At 43.4% G+C, this 17119-nt stretch overlaps 1 protein-coding gene across 3 annotated transcripts in view; it reads left to right on the top strand.

The window, feature by feature from the left end:
* Nucleotides 1-17119, top strand: part of MATCAP2 (microtubule associated tyrosine carboxypeptidase 2) — a 62310-nt gene that overhangs the window by 24690 nt on the left and 20501 nt on the right. For 2 of the 3 annotated variants that reach the window (XM_032785450.2, XM_032785449.2), the window contains exon 2: nucleotides 6850-7538. The exons of the other annotated variant lie outside the window; for it this stretch is intronic. In XM_032785450.2, the coding sequence (XP_032641341.1) occupies nucleotides 6850-7538 (689 nt within the window). The remainder of the gene's footprint in view (nucleotides 1-6849; nucleotides 7539-17119) is intronic. 3 annotated transcript variants of the gene reach the window in all.

Below are 17119 nucleotides of genomic sequence, written 5' to 3'. Positions count from 1 at the left end.
TTTCTGGTCCTCAATGTCTAATAATTTGAAACATTTACATCATTAAAAACGTATGTCACCTTGTGCATCCAAGGATCTCCAAATGCTTTATAAATATTAATGAACTACCTGCCTTGTGGGTAGGTATTAGTGCCCTCTGGCAGGAGGGGCAGCCAGGATGCAGGGAAGTTGAGTGCGTTCCCAAATGTGGCAGAGTAGAACCCAGTATAGCTAACTCCTAGTTCCCTGACAGCTTGGCCCAATGGTAATTGCACACTCCTGGAGCTTGCTAGAATTAAAGCATCAGCTTAGAAGTGAGCCTGGGGAGCATGAATGAGAGTGGCAACGCATCCAGTGGGGTGGCACTTTGTCTGGTCCTCTCCCTGGCTACTTTACCAGTGCTCCAGCAATAGTGACAACCTTCACTCGTGCTGCATCGTGACCCCTAAAACGTGGTGTTCTCTTCCCTTCATTGTTGATTTACCATTTGCCATCCTTTTACTACTTCAGTGTGTTGCCTAGAGGGTTCCTAAGTCCCTGCATTCAGCAAAAAGTTATTAAATATGCACTCTACTTTATTACTCTTGTAACAAATTGTTATCATAAGCATTCAACCGTGTATCAGCTTAATGGAGAGTCAGGTTATCTCTGAGGCATAAAATCCAAACAAAACAGTGTTCAGTGCTTTAGTGCAGGCTTCCTCCTTAAGGAGTTTGGAGGCTTTTTTCCGCCCTCAGAAGGCCAATCCATATGTCATTGCCTAAAAGCTGTAACAAGCAAGGCGTACATTCCCTTCCTGAAAAGTTTTATGATTAGAGGAAAAACACCTCATAGCTTCAAAACTACTTCCTGCATGGCTTTCCCCTGCATTGTCTCAGTGGTTGGAAGCAGTGATGGGCAAGAGCAGTTTGGCTTGGATATCACTCAAAAGGTCCTTCTATCCTATTCGACTGAGGTTCCCTTATCTTCACTCAGGATTTTGAGTTGTATTACAATAGCACCTGGAGACCTCAAAGGAGATTGAATCTTACTGGGATAGGCACTGTCCATCATGTGATAGGCTGGACCACAGAAACCCCCTTGGGAACTGCCAACTGATGTGCCAAGACTAGTTCTGCCCCCGCTTTCCCTGCCAGTCTGGGACTCCAGCACCGTCTTGCTGAGCCAGACACACCTGTCTGCTCTAACACAGACCCAGGATCTGAACCTCATGCCCCAAAACTGCAGACTTAACCTGAAAGCAGAAGTGTTCCTGTCTTTAACACTCAGATGCCCAACTTCCAATGGGGTCTAAACCCCAAATAAATCCGTTTTACTCATAAATTGTTCACCTTCTATAACACAGATAGAGATATATGCACAGCTGTTTGCCCCCCCAAGTATTAATACATACTCTGGGTTAAGTAAAAAGTGATTTTATTAGATACAGAAAGTGAGTTTTAAGTGGTTCCAAGTAGTAACAGACAGAACAAAGTGAATTACCAAGTAAAATAAAATAGAACACTCAAGTCTATGTCTAAGAAAATTGAATACAAATAAAAGCTCACCAGTCCCAGTAAGCTTCCTTTTACAGACTAGTTTCCTCCTAGTCTGGGTCCAGCAATCACTCATACCCTCTGTAGTTACTGTCCTTTGTTCCAGTCTCGTTCACCAGCTGAAGAGAAAATTGAGGGGTCTCTCACAGGCTTAAATGGACTCTTGTGAGTGGAGACCTCTTCCTCTCTTCTATGCAAAGTCCAGCTCCAAGATGGAGTTTTGGAGTCACATGAGCAAGTCACATGTCCATGCATGATTGAATTTCTTACCAGCCAAGCCACATTCCTGGGAAAGCTCCGATGGGGTAACCCATTCCAGGGCTTCATCACCCTCCTAGTGAAAAAGTTTTTCCTAATATCGAACCTAGACCTCCCACACTGCAACTTGAGACCATTACTCCTTGTTCTGTCGTCTGCTACCACTGAGAACAGTCTAGATCCATCCTCATTGGAACCCCCTCAGACTAAACAATTCCAGTTCCCTCAGCCTCTTCTCATAAATCATGTGCTCCAACCCCCTAATCATTTTTGTTGCCCTCCATGGACTCTAATTTTTTATTACTATGGATTGTTGGCTCATTTGTGCAACAGAAAAAAAAAAACCTCAAGTGAAAAACAAAAAAGCCTGTTTGAATCAATGCCTTACTGTTTTTAATATTTAGTGAGGATTGCATGTTGATTTTTTTATTGGTATATGACTTGTGTGGTGGAGGGGGAAAAGACACTCCAAGACTGTGTGTGGTATTTTTTCCCCCATTTCTAAATATGTTTTGCATGAATGTACAATGTACACGAGACCACAGTACATTGATCTGTTTACTGCTTGCACCGGTATCCCCAGTAGCACTGAAGAACATGAGTTCATACAGTGTGAAAGATTAAAATGAATTCATAAAGCATGAAAACTTACATAGTGGTATGGTGTTATTTTTTGTCTCATTTGTTCTGAGAGCCAAGTCTAATTTTACTAGGAAAATAAATGTGGAATTAAATTATTGATTCAGTTACTTTTGAGGATTTAATGATCCCTTTGTTAATGTTCTATTTAGAGCATAATTACTGTATATACAGTTAATTACAGTGTGGATATGTCTAATGCTGGACCAAGTCCTGAGGTTTTTACTAAGTTTAACTCTGTGCATACTCAGAGCCATATCCTTCATTCCATGGATCCTTATAATTTAGGCACAGAAATGGGAAGTGTGTATCTAGGGCATCATTCCCCTCTTAAAGGGTTGCCAACCCTCTGGGATTCTCTGTCGTGTGATGAAACCTCCAGGAATACATCCAACCAAAATTGGCAATCTACCCTCTTAATCCATTAGGCCCTGCAGAAGCCTATCTGTAGTGCTGAGGATCTGCTTGGGAGGAGTGGATAGGGCCAGTGAAATGCACATCATTCCTCTACTAACTCCATGAGGAATCAGCACAGATACCACATATGGACTGAGACTGTATTAACTTTTATGTGCAGCTGCTTGGTACTGTAGAGATTCTGTCCTCCCTGAGGGATGTCACAGGAGAAGGAACCATCTGCAGACTTGAAGCCAGCAGGGCTCCAAGCCATTAGAGCTGCCCTGCCACACAGCCCAGCAAGGGGACAAGGTACTCTCTTAGTGAAAGTGGATTTAACAGTCTGTAGGTGTGGAGGGGTGTGTGGCCATCCCTCGCTGTCAGTCTCTGAGGGAGGCCACACCTCTTTGCTGTCACGCTCCTGGGGTAGCAGTCTGTCAAAGGGCGGCGGGGGGGGGGGGGAATTAGCAGTCACTTGGGCTCAACCCTCAGGAAAGGGAGAGCAGCGAGGTAAAGCATTTAGGGACAGTGCAGGGACCCAAGCCCCTGGGCAGGGCAAGGCACCTTGCAGTCTAGTCCTCTAGCCCTCAGGCAGGGGCAAGCACCAACTGGTCGAGGGGCCAACACAAGGGGCAAGCACCAACCACAATCTATGGGCTCCGGCAACGGAGGAGCACCAAGTAGAGTTTATGGGGCTCAGGCGGGGGTGTCTGAGGAGCACAGCCTCCTGGCCTAAGGAGGGGGAGTACTCCCCCCCAGGTAGGGTGGCAGAGGGGACATGTGCCCACTCAGCTCCACCACATCCCAGCCCAGGGCAGAGTGGTCAGTCACTGGGTCAGCGAGGACTCCATCTGCAAAACGCTGACTGTGTCTCCAGCAGCACCACAGCCAGACTGTAATCTGATTCCCCTGGGCTGCTTCCTATATTCCCCATCAGGTGTACCTGCATCCAAGGGTCATCCTCCATCTCCCCAGGGTACACTGCAAGAGCAGTCCCAGCAACTCCTCGGTGTCAGGCATGTCTGGCTGTTAGGGTAGGTCAGGGGCCTCCTGCACAGAAGTCTCCTGCAGGCTCAGGCTCAGGCTCCGGCTCCGGCTCCAGCAGCAAGCAGGGCATATCTGTCTCACTCAACAGTTTCCACTCAACTGAGCTACAAGGCCCGCCTTTTATATTTCCTGTTCTTGTCCCACCTCTCTGCTTCTGGTGTGGACTTCCTAGTTCCACCCACCAGGATGTGTGTGGTCCTCCCTCCCTGGAGGGAGGGCCACACTTCTTTGCTACACAATCCTTAAGGAACTTTATTTGGCTGATGAATTTAGTTTAGTTTGTCATGTTTATGCTTTAAAGCATATTTTTTTAAACCCAGCTCAGTGTTGATATTGTACAGCTTTGAGTAGATGTTTTGAAAATATGGGGTTAAGTTCCGTAGAAATGGCTTTGGTACTAATTGCTCTCTTTTCTTAATAGTCTTAATTAATGGAGGGTTTTAAGTGATAGCTGCTCCTCCCCCCCCCCCCCCCCCCGGCAACTAAAAATGTGAGTTTGGGGAAACATACTAAATACCTGAATATACCCTACCATTTTTGTAGTGTTCAAATTTGTTCGCAAGGGCTGGCACATCCTAGATATTCTTTACCTCTCTGGGCGCTTATTCTGGAGAGTTTTCTGGAGAGAGACAGTTTCTTTATAGGTAGGGCACTTCGTTTTTGGTTATTTTAATTTTTACCAGGAATTTATTGGTGTTTATTACTACAACAATAAAAACAGGTGAAAATTGGTGGAAAAAAACTATTAATATTTTTTCTAGGTAAATATTGGGGTTTATTTTGGTAGACAGAAGGACGGGGGAAAAGTATTCAGTAGATTAATGCTTTGATTAATGGAATTCAATGTCATTTGCTGCAGAACTAAAACAGAACTAAAAACACAGTGCCATCTCTGACTCTAAAAAGCAATGCATCTCTAATCATCAGATAAAAATGTTCATTTGAATAAACAGTTTACTGCTGTAGACTTAGAACTATCAGCCTATAAATATTTACATTTAATAATTGGGCCACACCATTTGCAGCACATACACTTAAGTTCATCCTTTTCTCCTGTTTTTTTTCTCTTTTTTTTAATTTTGAATACTTCCTTGTGTTCTGAAAGGTATTCTGATACAGATTTTTGTTTTCTTCTCATTTTACTATGTCAAATATTTAAACCATTATCCGTTAACAGATTGAAAAGTGTACGTGATGGGTGTGAGATTCATCAATACGTTCAGATGTGCATGCACTTCAGAGCTTGCATGCGTGCCTGTTTGTTTATTGTATGTACCTTCCAGACTAATACATGTAGCCTTACTTCAACAGCTTTGCGTATACATACAGACTAATATATTATCATAACTCATGCAATGTATTGTATTTTCCTACTAAAACCAGTTACTTTTTATATATTTGAATGATACAAAAGTAGGGTGAAAATCAGAAAAAAAAATAATGCTTTTTGTAAAATGTGGGATTTTTTCAGTCAAAATCAGTTTGAACTGAAAATGAAGGGGCTTATTTATAGGCTAGATTGCTAGCAGGCCTAACACAGCTACTCAGTGGAAAAGGGAGTACTAAGGCACCCCTCACTCCATTGTGTGGTAACATTAGGGCTGCTTGCATTGCAGTCTTGGCACTTGTGGCTTTCTCACACCAGGAGCAACTGGGCTGAGAGTAGCAGGTAGATGAGATCTGTGATTCTGCCCCTGCTATTCAATGTCTCGCATGTGGGAGAATAAATCACACTCTTAAAGGACTTTACACATTATTTTCCTCTCCAGCACAACAGAAGAGTCCCTGAGGAACTGTGTCTAAGGTCTTGTCTTCACTGGCAGTGACATGTAGGGTACATGTAGTAGTTACATACCACAGTGAAAAGCAGACAGCAGCTATATGGTGGTGTGTAGCTAAAAGCAACAGTGAAAGGTTCTGGCAGGGGCCTTTCCCCTCTGCCTCTTGTCTGCCAGAGCGTCTGCCCACTGCTGAGTCTTTTCCTTCAGCAGGAAAAAGTTCTGGCAGCTCTTTATGGTGGGGAAAGCTCCAGCATGGGGAGTCAGCGGGACACTACATGGCTAAAGATAGCAATGAGACAGGAGAGGCACTGCTAGGACATGTAGAGAGCCAGTAAGGGGTATATAGCTTAAGGTTCTGGTGTGTCTTTATTTTACTTGCCTAACCTGTGCCTCACTGCTATTTGTACTCATGCTAGTGGGGCGTACAGTGAATGTACTCTACATGCTGCTCTATGTGTAGACATAGTGTAAGAGGAGAGTTTCTGAGGCATGTCTTACTTTTGGTGAGGTGCGCCTATACACGGTCCCTCATTGCTTGTATAATTCAAGGATCTTTAAAGATAATCATCATTTGCTTCAAAATAAACACAAGTAGAAAAGCTGATTACATAATTGAACTATTTAAATGTATATACACATGCACAGCACCTGAATTTAAACAAGGTGGTTGCTGAGCTGTGCACTGAGTTTGTATACCCATATTAGGCAACCACAGATGGAGATGGGCATAGTTGCTTGCATAGGCGCTGACTCCGTGGGTGCTCTGGGGCTGGAGCACCCACAGAGAAAAATTGGTGGGTGCTCTGCACCCACTAGCAGCTCCCCACCCCGCCCCCCATGCTCTAGCTCACCTCCGCCTCCTCTGCGCACCGCATACCTGCTTTTCCCCCCTCCCTCCCAGCGCTTGCACTGCGAAACAGCTGTTTTGCATGGCAGGGGAGATGGGGAACGCAACGCGCTCAGGGAAGATGCGAGAACGGGGTGGGGATTTGGGGAAGGGGTTGGGATGGGAATGGGGAGGCACGAGCACCCACCGGCGCTGGGGAAAGTTAGCACCTATGGTTGCTTGTGCAAATTAGGCCTGAAATTCCACATCTAGCTTGTTTAACAATACGTGCGTGCTCTCTCTCTCTCACACACACACACAGAGAAATGCCTGTTTCTTTTTATTTTAAAATCAAGATTTCTGTTTTCTTCTTTTTTTTTAAATGCAGAAAAACTTCACTGGCCTGAGCAAGAGCTCTCTAAAAAGTCAGTCTTAAATCCAGAAGAACATAAGCTGACCATTAAGAATGAAAGCAGTCTTCAGCACCTGTCCTCTGGAATCCTTAAGGATATTTTCACAACGGGAACCAGTAGCTACAATGTCCTTCTGCAAAGCAAAGAGGAGAAAAAACACCACTCTCAAAAGCTGTCATCTGCCCACCACAAGAGGCACAGAAAGTGCACCAAGTCTTCTACTACCTCACGAAGCAACGAGCACCGCAAGATCAAAGTCCCACTGCCTTTGCTCAGCAGTGGTTGGTATTGCATGAACAGGCAGCCATCCATCTTTATTGCTAGCCCAGTGTCTAGCAGTGTAAAGTTTACACACAGTATTTCTGTTGCAGGGAACAGCATAGGACTGCCACCTCGACCCAAAAGCAAGGCTAAGAGACATTATTTTTCTAGTCTAACAAAGCCAAAGCAGCCTCAGTTGTCAAAAAGCCATGGTAAAGAGGTAGATGTCTCTGGCCGAAAACTCTGTATACTAACTGCCATCAAGCCTTCCAATGTGGAAAAAGAGAAGATTAAATTCTTCAAGTCCAATTTTACCTATAATCCTCAGTTTGAATATGCAAATCCTGCATTGCCAAATGTGTTAGCTAAGCACAGCCAAGCATCCAACAAGTTTCTTAAACAGGTATAGTAATTGTTACACATGCTCCTTGTTCACTCTGCTTTGTAGTACCTTTTTCCACTTATAAAAACAGCATTTGGCTTTGTTTGCTGAGGTGAGAACATTCTTCATTATCTCATAACAGGGTGCATTAAAATAGTGTATGAAAATATGGCATTTGACAGAATACAAATTATATGCCACATTAGAAGTACTGAATGCACGTCTGTATTATAGCAGCCTTTTCACTTTGAACGTGTTTTGATTTTAAAAATCTTTTTCAGGATTAAAGCACCTGAAACATACTATCATAATCTGCAAGGGTTTGTTTAAAATGTTAATTACTAGATGTCTTTCTTTATTTCTTGTTTTCTTTGACTAGCCTGCTCTACGGATCAAGATTTTACTATAACATTTTGTGGCTCTAACCCCAGAGCATAAAGGGGGGCCACATAGTAATTACATTTTTTGTATATTTTCAAGGGGGCACCGGAGTGAGGGAAGGAAGGAGGGAGGAAAAGAGCCTAGAAAACCTGCCAGTCCTCTTGATGACATGAGGATTTAGGGGGCAATCATACATTAATTATTGCTTGCCTTAAGGTCACCATTATTGGATAAGCATGTGTTGATTTCATTTGGTTTAATTAGCTTTGGAAGGATTTTCACATTGCATCAGGCTCAGTCAGGCAGGAAATCAGTTCCCATGCCCTTGACTGCAACTGAAATTCTGTTCCAGGCACAGGTAAAGCTGCATAAATCAGTTTTCCTATGATACATGGCCTAATTTCAGTGTGGATTATTGTGGGATATTAGGATAATGTTATTTGTCTGATCACTAAGCTGCAGAATTTTCCATTCATTTTAGTAATGTGGCTTCCTACCTATGTATTCTCAGGCTCAAAATGTTTTTATTTTAACTTTAAACTACGCCTCTACCCCGATATAACGGGATCTGATATAACACGAATTCGGATATAACTCAGTAAAGCAGCGCTCCGGGGGTGGGGTGGGGCTGCGCCGTCCGGTGGATCAGAGCAAGTTCGATATAACGCGGTTTTACCTCTAAGGTAAGATTTTTTGGCTCCCGAGGACAGCGTTATATTGGGGTAGAGGTGTATTTTAACTGTAAACAAAATAAGACACTGTCAGTGCTTATCTACCCAGTTTCAGAAGTGACCCTCTTTCCACTAGTGCTTTTTTGGTAAGTTCCTTGACTAGCCTAGGAAATAAAGGGTGTTTGGAAAATGTGTTTAACAGAGAATCCAATATTGTAAGTGATGCCCTGGTTACAAGCTCTGTCATTGTGTACTAGGTTCTGGTTTGTGAGCCTGAGTAGGTAAATTATTTCACTTCAAAACAACAAAGAAGCTCAGTGCAAAAATTGAAAACAAAAAACCAAGCACCCATGATTCTAACATCTGATTTAGGGAGAATTTTATGGCCACGGACATGTTAGGAGATGCATTTTTATTGATTCATATAGCTATCTTATGATATTTAAAGATGTAGTTTGCAGATGTAAATTAAAAATATATATTAATGTAACCTACTAGCTTGGTTTTATTATTACCTTTATGAAAAACAGAATTTATAACTTATCTGCTCTGTCCTAAAAAGTGGAAAAAAATCCTTTATTGAGGACCATGTATTTAGTTTTTTCTTCCTCTTTCTGTCTTTTTTTTTTTTTTTTTTTTAAACAAATGTCCTTTTGTTCGTTGGATAATTTTAGAAGCATTAAAAATAGATAATTGCAGATTCAGGTCCTTTTTTCCTTCTGTAACTAATAAAATAGTTTTATTGTTAAACTAAATTTTGCATATTGCACTTAAATTCAAAAAGAGCTAGTGATATTATGAAAAACCAGACAATTCAGCCTGGTATGGTGGAATTGTTTTTAAAAATGAGACCTTAAAAACATTTTATGTGAAGATCGCATATACAGAAACCTGTGAAATATCTGTTTAAAAGTTTGATTTCTTTCAGCCTATTTCAGTAAACCGAAACATTGTAATAATGAATAGATGCCTTTTCTGATAGTGAATGGTTCCTCAGCAATATGCTGTTTGGTTTTAGGGACTGACATGTCATTTTAAGCTTTTCTATTTTATAATTAAATGCAGAGAACCACAATTTTTAATATCATAATACAAAAGTAATGCAGTATGTTTGTGTTCTGTCCAGTGAACTGTGATATTTCTGACGGTTTCTCTTTAGTCAGACACATAGCAAGGGAAAATGTCTCTTCCCAGATAAAGCTGCAAATGGCTTGATCAAATGAATTATTGTAAGTGATTGAAATTGTAAGGAATAACATCATCTCAAAGTCTGATTTTGTTAAGAAATTGAATAAACAGATTCTGGACTTTAAATAAAATATGAGCAGTCATAACTCAAATAATACCAATCCCAGAAGATGGCACTATTTCTTTTCATTAGCAGTAGAAAACCTCATCTTCATGAAGATTTAAATTTAGACTCTTACATATTTTGTCCAGATGGACCAACATATTCTCTAAAATGACAATCAGTAACTTGTATATTCTTGCTAAGATGTGGGCCAAGTTGTTGTCTCACTTCAATGTAAACAAAGTCTGAACTAAAAAATGAATTTGGGAAGAGAAGGGGGAACTCTCTATAGCCTTTTATAGTTACTGATGCATTCTGAAGAGACAGTTCAACTCTTGGAACTAGTTAACAAACAGTACCCAGTAAGTTAGGTAGTTTGTAGTCAAATACTGCTGTATACAGTACATAAAGCATTTTCCCTGTAACAGGACATAGGCTCCAGTGTTTTTGCAACATTCTCAGGCTTTGATTGGTTGCCATAATTATTCTTTCTTTCTACAAGAGATACCAAATAAATTCTAACAACTTACACATGGCTGACTTCCTGGAATGTAACACTGTTGACTGGATCCCATAACTATGTCTTTGTAACTGGTTTGGCTAGTTTTCCATTCTTTCAGCTCTGTGCAGGAGAACAGTGCATTGTCCCATCTTTGCAGGTACTGCTGTGTGCTAGGTTCTCTGTACCTTACTTTGGCACTGGGGTAACTGCTCAGGTTTTCCTCAGCCTGCATAGATAGTGTAGTAGTTGTGGACACACAAACTCAGTTGACACATGGCTGTGTCCTGAACACAGCTCAACCATGTTTATTATAATTGGATCAGGTCAGAGCATAAAAATGGTTGTATTTGCACTGTGGATGGGTTAGGCTGCTGTTAGTATCCTCAATCTATCGTAACACTTTTACATATTTGGACAGGTTATTCTCCATTGGAGTTGAATTCATCTAGCTAAGAAGGGTGCATCTCATGATCCTCAAAAGATTCTGTCCATATCTTCACAGGAATGAGGACCTAGTATTTACATAGTGCTTTTGATCCACAGGTCTCAAAGCACTTTACAATGGTTAGTAAGTATCACAAGCCCTACTTCCAGATAGGGGATAGAGGTACGGAGGGGTTCAGTGACTTGCCCAAGGTTACACAAAAAGCTACAGAACCCAGGTCTCCTGACTCAGGCCAGTGCTCCATCCACTGGTTTACAGAGACTCCCATGCCTAGCTTTAGTGATTGGAGTTTCCTGTCACTGAGAGCTTCATTTGTGTTCCATGTTCTAAAGAAATTTCCTCACTGCTATTTATAATGAAGTAGTATTAGAAAATATTGCATTCTGGTTAGTTAAATGGCAGAGCATTCTTCTGGGATAGTACCATATGTAAGAGCTGCTTTTATTTGCTAAACTGCATCACAGGTAATATCAACATTCCTCTATAAACAATGTCAAAATGCAGGATTATCTACTGAAGATTACCTGTAATTGCATTTACTAAACCTCTTCGTTTTCCTTTATCTATGAGCTTTCATGTTGTGAACAAACTTACTCAGCACCAGGCATTACATATATTTTCATCCACATCCTCACATCTCTTCTCAATCCCTTTGTCCTTTGTCATCACTCTAATTTATTGTGTTCTTTTCATATATCATCCCTTCCCTAGCTTTAGAGATTAGTTCTTATTGTCATCATGTTTGCCACGCCTCTTGCCCAACTTTGCTCTCAAGATTCCTTCCAGCTCTCCCTCCTCATTTATCTCTGTTTCTTAACAAGGCTTAGCCCCCACCAGTAAGAGCTGTTTTTTCATTTAATTTTTTAAAAAAGTTGAACTGGGACTAGTGTGGACTGCCCTTCGTGTTTTAAGCGTCTCTCTGAAGCCCTGATGAGATACTTGGTTCTGAAAGAAATAGTATGTTGAAACCACTGCTGGGACACATCTCTCAGCAGCTTGTAGCATGAGAGTAGGCCTGCCTTCTACTCCCACTTTCACACCCCAACAACAGAGATGATTTTGATGCCACATGCTGCTTCCGACTCAGCATCTAGTAAAAATTAAATGAAAAAGAAAGTCCTAGAGTGGTGGCTAGGGTGGAAAAAGCAGAATGAAAAAGGACTTGGAGAAAGTCTTGGGAATAGGAAACCACTTAAAACATGTAAAATAAAAATTTTTGTAAAGTTTTTATTTTTATTTAAGATAAGTTGAGTGATCAAAGTAGGGGACAGGAGTCAGGATTCCTGGATTTCATTCCTGACTCTATTACCGACTTGCTGTGTGACTTTGAGCTAGTCACTTACCACCAAATTTTCTAAAGTGGCTACTGATTTGTCTGCCTCCATTCTTGGTGTGCTCATCTTGAGACAGACAGGGCTTGAAAGTGCAGGGCACCCACAACTACAAGTGAGGTCAGTGACAGTTGTGAGTGTTTAGTACTTTCTGAGAGTCAGGCCTGAGGTATCTTAAGTTGGGCTTCCAAAAACTGAGGCTCCCAAAACCAGCAGCCACTTCTGAAAATGTTGGCCTTAACCTATCTGTGTGTCAATTTCCCAGCTAGTAAATAGGGACATTATCATCTCCCTGAGTCCCCCCCAAGAGTGTAGAGAGGCCAATTTTAGCAACGTGGGTGAAGCTCTTTGACCTGACTATTAAAGTCATGATTTTAACATTTTTTTCTATTTACAGAATTGAAAAGATGAAACTTTTTCACAAGGATTTGTTACAATTTTGATCAAATTATTTAAGAGCTTTTTAAAGGAAAAGTCGTTATAAATAATTGCACAGGGTAACTTTAGACATATTATGGCTTCTTGGAGAGTTGCATTGCTCTGCCTTTGGCCTCATGACTAACAACCCACTCAAGGCGTGGCAGGATCCTCACCCGGAACACTCCCTATTGTTCATTCTGTAAACATATTACTATGATTATTATATCATTAATGTATTACTGTTGTGGTTAAATTATGAAGTTTAACATAGTTGTGACAGAAAGTTTTGGGGCCTGATCTAGCTCTCAGTTGAGAAGCTCTCATTGGCATTTATGAGAACTGGATAGTACCCACAGGGACAGATTCTGCTACCCTTATGCTGAGTAGTACTATAATCTGCAAGGAGTTCATTCAGTGTGAGTAAGGGTGGAGATTTGGGCCTTAACTGATCAATTATTGCAGTAATTTCACCTACCAGAACTGCCTGTTAGATTTCATTTAAATTCTTATTTTCAACATCTTAATGCATTTTAGTAAAAGCTATCCACTATTCATTTTTGAGAGGTGGAATTGAATAGATGTTGGGGTAAGAAAGAGAGAAGAAAAGAGGGCTGGGAATCAGAATAAGAGACTATTGGTCAATTAAGTTTCATTGTGAATGCAGATCTCTGTTGCATGTTCAAAGGGATTTGAGTCTCAGAGCCTCAAAGGTGCCCAATTCTTAGCATTTCAGGTGCTTACCTAACAGCCTTCATTGAATTTCCTTGTTTAAAAAGCAGTGAAGAAAAGTCTGTGCCAAAGGATAAAATATTAAAGGAGACATTCTGTTTAAATGAAATTAAATGTACTGTTCAGTGAAACCAGATATATATATATAGCAACTAATAGGTAACATGAATATCTTAAAAGATCTGGTAAGCTATAAGAGAAAATAAACTGTTGTACTGAATTATTCAGGTTATTCAGTGAAAGTAAACTGCACTCCTGTAACTAAGCAGGAAACTTATTTTTCTTATAAGTGAGGTATACAAGCATGAGAGCAGACATCAGAATCTGCACAGTAACAGGAAAGCATCAATTTAAAATGAATATCAGAAGATGGCTAGAACAAGTTAACAATTCAGCCTTAAAAAAAAAAACTTGGTAAAAGCACACAGGTTCTCTGACTAATAAACAAACTGGGTTATTAACTAAGAACTAAATGTTGCTTAGATAAGTCCTGGGGGAATTCTGCACCACTGTGCATGTGCAGAATCTATGTGCCCCACATATTTCTTTGCTTCCCCACAGAAAAATGACTCTCTCATGGGGAAGCAAAGGGAAGCCACAAGAGCGGTCATGTGACCCTCCCCAGCAGTATGTTTTGGGTGCCCGGGGCAGACGGCAGAGAGAGAAACCACTGTGAGGTAGGGGGTGGGACTGGGGAAGATTCAACTGGTGGCTCCTACCCTGCGCCAGGCTCAGCTGCTAGGTCCAGCTGTGCTGGGGAGGACAAGACTTCTTCTTCCCCATAAAGCATCCAAGGCTGTGTCAGACCCACCTTCAGCTTTCTCCCCTGGCTGTAGGAAGCTCTGCAAACTCCCCCGCTCCCATGCTTCCTGCATCCATTGCTCCATAGTTGCAAGGGGAGGGATCACTGTACAGGAAACTGCTCCCCCATCCACCCAACCCCTGTGCATCCAGACCCCCTCATACCCAAACCCTCTCACTGAGCCTCACCCCTCCTTGCACCTGGACCACCCCGATGAGCCACCCACACCCAGATCCCCCCACCAAGCCCCAACCAGCTACACCTGGATCCCCACCCCACTGAGCCCTACTCCCCCAGCATCTGGACCACCTCACTGAGCTCCCCTCACCCAGACCCTTCTGCTGAGCTCTATCCACCCCCACCCAGACCCCCCCTGCTGAGTCCCAACCGTCTTCACCTGGACCCCCCTGCAGAGTCCAATTACCATTTCCCCAGAACCTCCTAACAAGCCGCTGTGTATCCAGATCCCCCTGCACCCGGATCCCCCGCTGAGCTGCCCGCACCCAGATTGTGCCTCACAGAACCCTCTCAACCCACACCTGGATCCCCCCACACTAAGCCCCTTCACACTTGGATCCTCCCTTGCTGAGCCTGCCTGACCACTCTTGGTGCACCTGGTATGGAGGGGCAGGGCCCTGGGGTGTTTCTTGGGCAGGCCTGGTCCTTGTGCCTCCACATTTATTTGACAAATAAAATTTGCAGAATTTTAAAATATTGTGTGCAGAATTTTTAATTTTTGGCACAGAATTTTTAACATTTGGCACAGAATGCTCTCAGGAGTATTAGATTTATTTCTTGCTTTTCTCCCCTGATCCTGAGAGTTGCTAACAGCCAGCAGTTGTAACTGAAATTAGCACTGTACAAAGACTGGGCCTCACATGAGAGAGGAAGTGCAAACACATAGTGCTTAACTGGCACAAGGACTGTGTGTACCTACCAATTGTTGCTTAAATAGGACTTCATTGTAGGGTGACCACTCCTCCCCAATTGGGTAGGACAGTCCTAAAGTGCAGAGTCCAAGTCCAAGTCCCAGGCTGAATGACTCTGGGACAGCATTTGTCCTAAATTCTCTGTGGCGCTGCTCCACACCTGCTGGAGGCACGGGGTGGTGCCAGTAGGGTGGCCAGGTGTCCAGTTTTCGACCAGAAAACCCAGTTCAAAAGGGATCCTGACGGCTCCAGTCAGCAGAGCTGACGAGGCCTCTAAAAGTCCAGTTGGCTGCTGTGCCAGTGCGGCAGGCAGGCTCTCTGCCCAGCTCTGCGTGGCTCCCTGGAAGTGGCGGCATGTCCCTCTGGCTCCTAGGTGTCCATGGGGGTTCCGCATGCTGCTCCCCGGCCCCAGGGCCACCCAGAGGATTCAGGGGCCTGGGGCAAAGCAATTTCAGAGGCCCCTTCCGTAAAAAAAGTTGCAAAACTATAGAATATTATATTCTCGTGGGGGCTCCTGCGGGGCCCGGGGCCTGGGACAAATTGCCCCATTTGCCCCCCTCTGGGCAGCCCTGCGAGCGCCAGCTCCACAGGCTCCCATTGGCCAGGAACCATGGTCCATGGGAGCTGTGGGATTGGCACCTGTGGGTGAGGACAACGTGCAGAGCCCCCGGCCACCCTTCTACATATGAGCCAGAGGGACATGTCGCTGCTTCCTGGGAGCTGTCTGAGGTCAGCGCTGCTCCCACCCCATATCCCCTCCCACACCCCAACCCCCTGCCCCAGTCTGGACCCCCTTCCCACACTCCAAACCCCACAGCCCCAGCCCAGAGCCCCCTCCTGCACCCCAAACCCTCATCCCCAACCCAACCCCAGAGCCCGCACCGCCAGATGGAGCCCTGGATCCTCCACCTCCCCTGGGCAGCACATCCTGGGGGGGGGGGGGGGGGGGGGGGACATGGGCCAGGGGCTGCTCTTAGGCACCCTGTTCCCCCCACTCAGGGCAGGTGAAGGGTCCATGGCTCCCCACAATGCCCTGGGCTCTCTGGGCAGCTCTTACCATGGCCTGACTCCAGTTTCTGGGCTGGCCAGGGGGCAGGGCCTTAGGGGGAAGAGGTGGAGCAGGAGCAGGGGGCTCCTGCTTGTGTCCCACTTTTGCCTTCTGGAAGGGTAGTCACCCTACTTTAGTGATGTATAGGTCTTGTGCGTGCCCTTCTGCACAAGGGTTTTACCCAGGAAGAATAGGCGCTAATAATAAAGATTTGGTCTGTGAGAAGCAAGCACTTTAAGGAACTCCTATTCCTCCCTTAAAAACAAACTAGTGCATAATCTGTCTGAGGTCATTTTTAAATTAGACAAATTGACCTGCCCTGTTGCAAGAGGAATAACTCAGTTATTAATGTAGGACAATTCCTTTAAACTTCACTTATCCATTAGACCAGTGGCTCTCAAACTTTTGTACTGGTGACTCCTTTCACATAGCAAGTCTCTGAGTGTGACCCCGCCTTATAAATTAAAAACACTTTTTTATATATTTAACTCCATTATAAATGCTAGAGGCAAAGCGGGGTTTGGGATGGAGGCTGACAACTTGTGACCCCCCCCATGTAATAACCTCATGACCCCCTGAGGGGTCCTGACCCCCAGTTTGAGAACCCCTGCGTTAGACCCACTCACAGATGTGCATTTATATAGGCCTGATCCAAACCCCACATAAATCACTGGAAAGATTCCCATTGACTTCAGTAGGTTTTGTATCAGGCTTATGGTACACGCATCCAGTCATAGTTCTCCTCACTCAGACCTACACCTATCAAATAAGCCAATGAACTTACAAGTGAAAACAACAGCACTAACTAAACATCTATTGAGTGTTCAAAATTACCCTCACTCGGTGCCAACTGGTGTAACTCCGTTGATGTCAGAGTTACTGCAGTTTACTACAGCTGAGGATCTAGCCTCTTTATTTTATAAATATTTTATAAAATCTGATTGTTTTTCAATGCAGTGTTTCCATAGCTTTGTGTTTTTCCTATCTATAGGATTTATTTTCCATACCATCATGTCAAAACAGAAGCTTCACCCTCTGTGGAACACTAAGCTG

This window comes from Chelonoidis abingdonii, chromosome 2 (assembly GCF_003597395.2).
Source record: "Chelonoidis abingdonii isolate Lonesome George chromosome 2, CheloAbing_2.0, whole genome shotgun sequence".
Taxonomy (NCBI): domain Eukaryota; kingdom Metazoa; phylum Chordata; order Testudines; family Testudinidae; genus Chelonoidis; species Chelonoidis abingdonii.
Note: the sequence above shows the minus strand (reverse complement) of the source record. Positions and strands in the feature narration are given on the sequence as shown.